Source organism: Aotus nancymaae, unplaced genomic scaffold, assembly GCF_030222135.1.
Source record: "Aotus nancymaae isolate 86718 unplaced genomic scaffold, 86718_ANA_hifiasm-v0.15.2.pri h1tg000033l, whole genome shotgun sequence".
In the NCBI taxonomy this organism is placed as follows: domain Eukaryota; kingdom Metazoa; phylum Chordata; class Mammalia; order Primates; family Aotidae; genus Aotus; species Aotus nancymaae.
This window is the reverse complement of record NW_026988447.1, coordinates 21,856,889-21,864,533: the sequence shown is the minus strand read 5'-3', so window position 1 is coordinate 21,864,533 and position 7,645 is coordinate 21,856,889. Positions and strand designations below refer to the sequence as shown.

At 36.4% G+C, this 7,645-nt stretch overlaps 1 protein-coding gene across 2 annotated transcripts in view; it reads left to right on the top strand.

Moving 5' to 3' along the window:
- Positions 1-7,645, top strand: part of MMAA (metabolism of cobalamin associated A) — a 39,598-nt gene that overhangs the window by 17,643 nt on the left and 14,310 nt on the right. For both annotated transcript variants that reach the window (XM_012453997.3, XM_012453998.3), the window contains exons 2-3: positions 1,379-1,883; positions 4,622-4,744. In XM_012453997.3, the coding sequence (XP_012309420.2) occupies positions 1,439-1,883; positions 4,622-4,744 (568 nt within the window). In that variant the 5' untranslated portion in view covers positions 1,379-1,438. The remainder of the gene's footprint in view (positions 1-1,378; positions 1,884-4,621; positions 4,745-7,645) is intronic.

Below are 7,645 nucleotides of genomic sequence, written 5' to 3'. Positions count from 1 at the left end.
TCCTTTTAGAATAATGCTAGTTTTGTACAAATAGACATTAATAATGCACCCCCCAAATAGGAAAAAAAAAAGTTGTTGTTTTTGGAAAACTGATGAGCATTTATAGTTCTACCAGTTTAAAAAATCTTAAACTCTTCTTTCTCCCTAATAGAATGTTAAGTAGCTAAAATTAATTTTATGTTCTATTGGCCTTGAAGTACCATGCAGAGGTGGATCTTGGAGCAATAATTTATTCCATCATGCCACAAGGTGCTTGAAAATCAACCAAAGTTTACAAATACCCATAAACCCAAACTGGGTGAGTTATAGATAACTGTAAATTTTAGTTTGCTACTGGAAGAATTACCAGTGTTTCATAACTTGGTGTAATTAAAATAAAAACTAAGGTTAATTGAGCTCTTACTCCATGGCAGACACTGTTGTAAGCTTTTTACAAGAGTTGTCATTTTGCTGTCACAACCACCCTGCTTTCTCTTTACTCCAGAGGAAGCTGAGGCACAGATTGGTCAAGTAACTTTCCTAAGTTCATTTTGGCTTAAGTAGCAGAGACTCATAGTGACCATGGCTCATAACCTCTGCACTGCCCTGACTCCGCATACCATGTCAACTTTCATTCTTTAATACAGTTTGAAGTAGAGAATATCAATATGTCATCATAAAAAGATTCTTATCTAATTTCATAGTGTTTCAAACTTTAGTGTGAATCTACAGGGATTCTGATTAGTGGGGCTGGGAATGTGCATTTTAAATAAACACCCAGATGGCTCTGACTGTACTTTGAGATACACTGATCTGGTTACTACACGACCCCTACGGTTCACTTGTGACTTGTTTCTGTGCTTTAGGTTAGGCTCCTCTTTGCATACATCTGTGTTCAAGAGTGAGTCTGTTGAATACATATATGTGTCTAAACTTACACCTGAAGTGCCCACCCTAGTAATCACATTTCCTTTTGTAGAAAATGAATACAAGGCCAGCATCAGAGAGATTCATTCTTTTAACACCTTTTGTATGAGCTTCAGAATCTGGTGTATTGACCTGAGGAAACTGTTAAGATGAACGTAAGAGAAAGCATAACATAAAGTTTCTACCCTAGTGGTATTCTATATATTCAGTTTTTATTAGAAGAAAATTTTAATGTAAATTCCACTTCGCAGGAGAGTAGTAGTTCCATTATTTGGGTTACTCTGAATATTAACTGTGACCGTAAAGGGATTCTTCTCTTTTATTTAGTAAGAAAACTTTCACCCATTTGTACCACCAAAATCTCTGATTATGTGTGGTTTAGAATATGGGGGAAACACTATGCTTTCAAATTTTACTACTTCAGTATTTTAGTTATATATTGAACTGGCTAACATGTTTTTCTTTCTTCAAGGAAGGTCACAAATCACATTGAGCCAAAACGCACCCAGTGTTTTCTTCAGTTACAAATAAAATGAATATGCCCATGCTGCTACCACATCCTCACCAGCATTTCCTAAAAGGCCTTTTAAGAGCACCTTTCCGATGTTACCACTTCATCTTTGACTCACGGACTCATCTCGGATCAGGAATCTCATCTGCTCGGCCATTTAATTCTCTTGGACTCCATTGTACAAAGTGGATGCTACTGTCAGATGGTTTAAAGAGAAAATTATGTGTACAAACAACCTTAAAGGACCACACAGAAGGACTTTGTGATAAAGAGCAAAGATTTGTGGATAAACTTTATACTGGTTTAATCCAAGGGCAAAGGGCCTGTTTAGCAGAGGCCATAACTCTTGTAGAATCAACTCACAGCAGGAAAAAGGAGTTAGCCCAGGTGCTTCTTCAGAAAGTATTACTTTACCACAGAAAACAAGAACAATCAAATGAAGGAAAACCACTAGCATTTCGAGTAGGTCAGTCTTTTTTGTGTGTTTTTTTCAGTAGATATTTTTATACATTCTCTGTATTCTGTTTTTAAAAGAAGTCTAAATAGTTTGCAGTTGAATGGGGACGTTTTTCACATATTTGGATGAATTTTAAATGACTTTTCATGGCAAATGTTAGTTAAGTTGAAAAAATTGCCATGACCATTTGAACCAAGGCTATGTATTTCAAGAAAATAATATAAGATTTTTATTTTGGCAAGAATCTTGCTATCTTCCCAGGATAGAAATATTCATAGGAATAACTATTAGTGAGTTTACACCTTTTTCTTCTGGTAGTCCTTCTGCTTAATAAAGTGAATTCCCTGTTTTATTGTCGTATCAACTATAATTATCACATTTCAAAATTCTGTCTCTTAGTTATTTTATTAGTCTTTGCATAGACAAGCCTCACTTCTTTCAGGTACTTTTTATTGAGTTTCTGGGTGTGGCTGTAAATACAGTCATCTCAATACCAAAATGTATTTCTTTTTTTTTATTTTTTGAGTCAGTTCACTCTGTTGCCCAGGCTGGATTGCAGTGGTGCGATCTCGGCTCCTGGGTTCATACACTTCTTCTGCCTCAGCCTCCCGAGTAGCAGGGATTACAGGCGTGCACTACCACACTAATTTTTGTATTTTTAGTAGAGACGGGTTTCACCATGTCAGCCAGGCTGGTCTTGAACGCCTGACCTCAAATGATCCACCTCCCTCAGCCTCCCAAAGTGCTGGGATTACAGGTGTGAGCCACTGTGCCCAGCTGTTTTATTTTTAGAGATGGAGTCTCACTCTGTCACGCAGGCTAGAGTGCAGTGATGATCACAGCTCCAGCATCGTGCTCAGCTACAGCATCATGCCTCCAACATAATGCTTGGCTAATTTTTTAAAAAGTTTTTCATAGAGATGGGGTCTCATTATGTTGCCCAAGCTGGTCTCGAACTCCTGGCCTCAAGCAGTCCTTCCACCTTTGCCTACCAAAGTGCTGGGATTACAGGCATGGGCTACCATGTCCAGCCTATCAAAATGTACTTTAAAAAAGAGATCATATTTATTTGTTTTCTATTAGATGTTCATTTGATTTCTTGAATAATTTGACTTGGTTTTGAAATTGTTCATTGTAAAACAGTTTGGATATGTTTGACCAGCAGGAATCAATCAAGGCAGTTAGGATGGAATGAGAATGTCCCATGGTGGTGAACTAGGTGATTTGACCCAACCCTCCTGCTAAAAGCAACTTGGTTTGGTGGTTAAAGTGCAAAAATTTTGTGGAGAAAGGGTAAATACTTTTAAAATTTAATATTACATTACACTTTTATCTCACAGTTTATTGGCAATGCAGAGATGAAAGCCTCCTAGTTTTTAGGGTAATGGTCATAAAATGCTTTAAAGATACTTCAAAATAGCTCACCAACCAGTATTTATACTGGTCCCCATATTTCAAACTTCTTAATCTTCTGCCCTCACTGAGGGATTTTCATTTGAGAGTACTACATTGGATGTTAATAATCTTTATGTATGGTAGACAAAGATAATAGCAAACTCCCACAGAGAAATTCTTGTTATGACAAAGTGCCTACTTAACTAGATTTTAGAGAATCTTTGAGAAAATGTCCCAGAAATATCTGGAATTAACTAGCAGTTCACACATAACTTTGTAGTGCTATTCTGATTCTTCCATCTTGATCTTATGAGGCCAGATAAACCTGTGTTTTTATTGCAGTTATGTTTTCACCATCATAAGTAAAAGCAACAAATGTTTATTCAGCACCTAAAAAGGTGTTTAAGATAGGGATTGGATCTGCCCTAAGAATTGTGGTAAGGAGTCAGGCATACCATACACTTTACATACTTTGAGTGTAGTTAGTTAAATGCCTATGTTTTATGCATTTCATTGAATATACACTTACAGTGTTATAAGTGTATATTCATACACTGTTATACCATACACTGTTCTAAACATTGCAGACATTAACTCATCTAATTCTTAAAACAATCTGAAGAGAGAGGTACTATTACTATATCTCTTTTATCGCAGTGGACACTGAGGTATAGAAGGAGGTTAAGTAACTTACCCAAGATCACACGGCTCGTAAGAGGCAGAGCTAGGGTGAGAACTGGCTGTGTGGCTTCAGGGTGTGTGCTCTTACCTGCCAGGCACTGGCCAACTCTCTAAGTAGGGGAGTTTTCTGCTTTTCTTAACATAAATTATTTTTTTCAGGATTCAGTTTATATTCTTTGAGTTATGAGTGAGATGAAGAAAAAAGATGATCCTTTATAAATAGAAAATTGTTTTCTTAATCACTGGGAGTTTCTAGAATAATGAGTTGTTTTTTAGTGGGAGGAAGTGTACAGAACTGAGGTAGGTAGAATAATTACTGATCATGGTGAGAGATGGGCAGATGTAGAAATTGAGCACATTGACAACAGAGACAAGGAAGCCTGTCCAGGAAGATCTAGATTATAGTACAAAAGCAAAGCATGTTTTGTAATTTTTAAAAGTGAATCTTGTGAACATGTGGAACTCAGAGTGTTTCCTTTGTATGTCTCCATTACTCAGGAATTAGATAAAAAAAACAGACTTTTATTGCCGTTTTAGGACATGTTGAAATATAATTGCAATTTTAATACATTAGGGGAAATAGAAGGTAGTGTAATATTTTACTCAGTAAAACTGATCATAGTTCTGATTTCATTTATTTCATTGAATTAGAAGATCTCTTTCTACCATAGGATTGTCTGGGCCCCCGGGTGCTGGAAAATCAACATTTATAGAATATTTTGGAAAAATGCTTACTGAGAGAGGGCACAAATTATCTGTGCTGGCTGTGGACCCTTCTTCTTGTACTAGTGGTGGTAAGTATGGTTGATTCTTTTTAAATTGCAGGGCTCTGGGGGCTCTCTGTTACAATTTAGTAGGAATTGGCACAGTTGGGAGACCTCTAACTGCTAGCTAAGTTTGGTCTCACTGAAGGAAGGGAGTTCTGTAGTTAGCGGGGAGCTGAGGGAACTAGTTTGGGAGCGTTATACTCTTCAGAGGAGGCCAGCTTGTAGATAGCTCTGCGGGTACTCAGAAAACTGCACTAACAGGTGCCAGAAGTTGAAGATGATCAAATGGAAATTTCAGTCCTTTGGCTCCCATGCATAAGACCAGGCCCCTCTTTGCTCCTGTTTTTTTTCTTTTCCTGGCTGCATTAGGACCTGTACAATTCAGAAAATAGGTCCTTACTCATTCATCGTTTTCCTCATAATGTTTTAACATCTCTTAAACTTTTTTTAAAAAACCTTACTGTTGTATATAATTGTCAACTGTTTATATAATATGTTCAGTTAAACAGAAAGCTCTTAGAGGGGCACTGTAATATACTGCTGTTCCCCTTACAGCATTTAGCGTAGTACATTGTACTTTGCACAGTGTTCAGCAAATACTTTCTGATTTGAGGTCATGCAGTCACTCAAAGTTTAATTTGCAGCCCATCAGAGATAAAATGAATATAAACTTAGTTCGCCAAAAGATCATTTAAAGAAAACAGAAAGCATACCATATAAACACTCAGGAAAGGTTTTTTTCTTCCCTTACCCCTCTTTATGATTTCAGCTTTTCATATTACAGTTACTTACTTAACAAGTATTTTAGTGCCTTCTATACGGGAGGCATTGTACATGGAAGGTTCTTAAACTGTGTTATATAATGGTGAACAAGATATACAGTCCTGACCTTAGGGAGCGTTCGTCTTACATGGGAAACACAAACACAGGCCATTACAATATAAGCTGTGTTGTGAAGGGGTAAATACAAGATGCTTTATGGAAGTATTTGGTTTTTGTATACTCTGTAATAATGCAGGTTTAATACTAAAATTCAGAATGGTGATGTAATCATAGTTTAGGGACTTGGGTTAATATAGATGTGGAAGATTCCTGTTACCACCCACTGAGAAAGCTAGCTCAGAACTTTCAAAATTTTTGAGTCACTATAATGAAAAAAGTTAACTGTAAAATAAAATTTTTGCTCACAAGGTTCAGAATTAAATCCATGTCAATGTGTTGTATAATTTATTTACAGCTTTAGAACTTTGTTAAAGGTATATACTTAATAAAGGATTTTTAAATAAGGGGACCTCATTTATATATAGGTCAGAAGACCATTCCCCCATTTTCACAACATTCTACAATACTTACAATACAAAAAGAAAATAATAGTTTGAGATAATAATAGACAAAAATAATGTCATAAAATAGTTTGTGATTAAAGTTACATGGCCATGTAGTTCCTAACCTTTCTCAAAAAATAAGGTTCCTTTCTTAGGCAAAAAGTCATATAGACTTTGAAAGAAAAATATACAACGATAGACTAAACACTATAAATTTCTACCTTATTGCATCAGTACATACATACACTTAAAAAATAGCATTACATTAAAGTTTAAGAAGCATTAGTTTTTTGGTCTAAACTCAATCTTTTTTGTGCTTCAAATTCACAGAACCCCTGTGATAGCTTTGAGATCTTCCTGAGGTTCTGCAATTAACAGTTTTGGAATTGCTGGCTAAGACATGGGAGAGTAATTTCGTAATGTTGACTTCAGTGTGATGGGATCTATAGGATAGTAATTTAAAGTATAGCTTTGGCAGGTTGTTTACTTACACAGAAATTATTTCATGTGGAAAATTACTTTAGAAAAAGGTATGTGAAGTAAATAAGGAAGTTGGGGTATGGGGCACATATGTGCTCTAGAATTGGAACCCATCAGAAGACTCTGAACTGGCATTTAGTGGTAAAAGAGCGTATCTTTAGGAAACTTTTCAATCTTTAACACTACGTAGAAAAAGTAGCTCTTAAAAAGAGGGAAAATAAACACTCAGATTAGAACAGCAGTATACCTGCAAATGTTATTATATGACTAAAGCAAAATAGTAGAAGGTAATAGTAGTCCTGGGACTTTCAGTCTTCTAGAATTTGTAAGTATTGATGTTTGTCAAAATATTATACTACAGTGAACACAAAAACATAACCAGTTTCATTCCACAGTTATTGAGTGCCTACTCTTAACACTTTGCTAAGCATTTAGTGTAAAACATATGTAAGACATGGTCCTGTAGGCAAAGACTTACGCTAAAGCATGGTTTCTCAACCTTGGCAGTAGTGACATTTTGTGTCAGATCATTCTTTGTTGTGGGTGGCTGTCTTGTCCATTGAAAGATGCTTACTTAGCAGTATATTTGGCCTCTACCCAGTAGGTGCCAGTAGCACCCTACCTCTCACTTGTGGCAAGCAACTGTGTCTCTAGGCATTGCCAAATTGCCCCCAGTTGAGAACCACTGTGTGAAAGAGATAAGATATGAAACCAAAAAAAATGTGTTGTATGAATAGTTTTCCATCCATTAACTTAGCTTACACTGCATTCAGTGAGAGCTCCAAATTTTCTAAGTAGTAGGCGATTAGAAGCAACAGACTGGGCAGAAGGGGCAGCTTGAAGATATATTTGCGTAGCACTTACATAAGGTTGAGAAAATGTCATTTGCAAAAATAAAAGAATGAGGAGTGGAGGGTGCATGGAGATAATAGAAATAGGAGGGGCACTAAAGTTCTCTTATGCCCTCCAGGATGCTGGCATACATTGCAGAGCTGTTGTACCGTAGAAATTCACAGAGATGGGCATGGACTGAAAAGGTTCCAGGCAGACTGTATGAAGGAACAAGGACTTTTACTGATCTTTTTGAGGTGGATAAGTTCTGTGTTTTTTGTTATTAACAGTT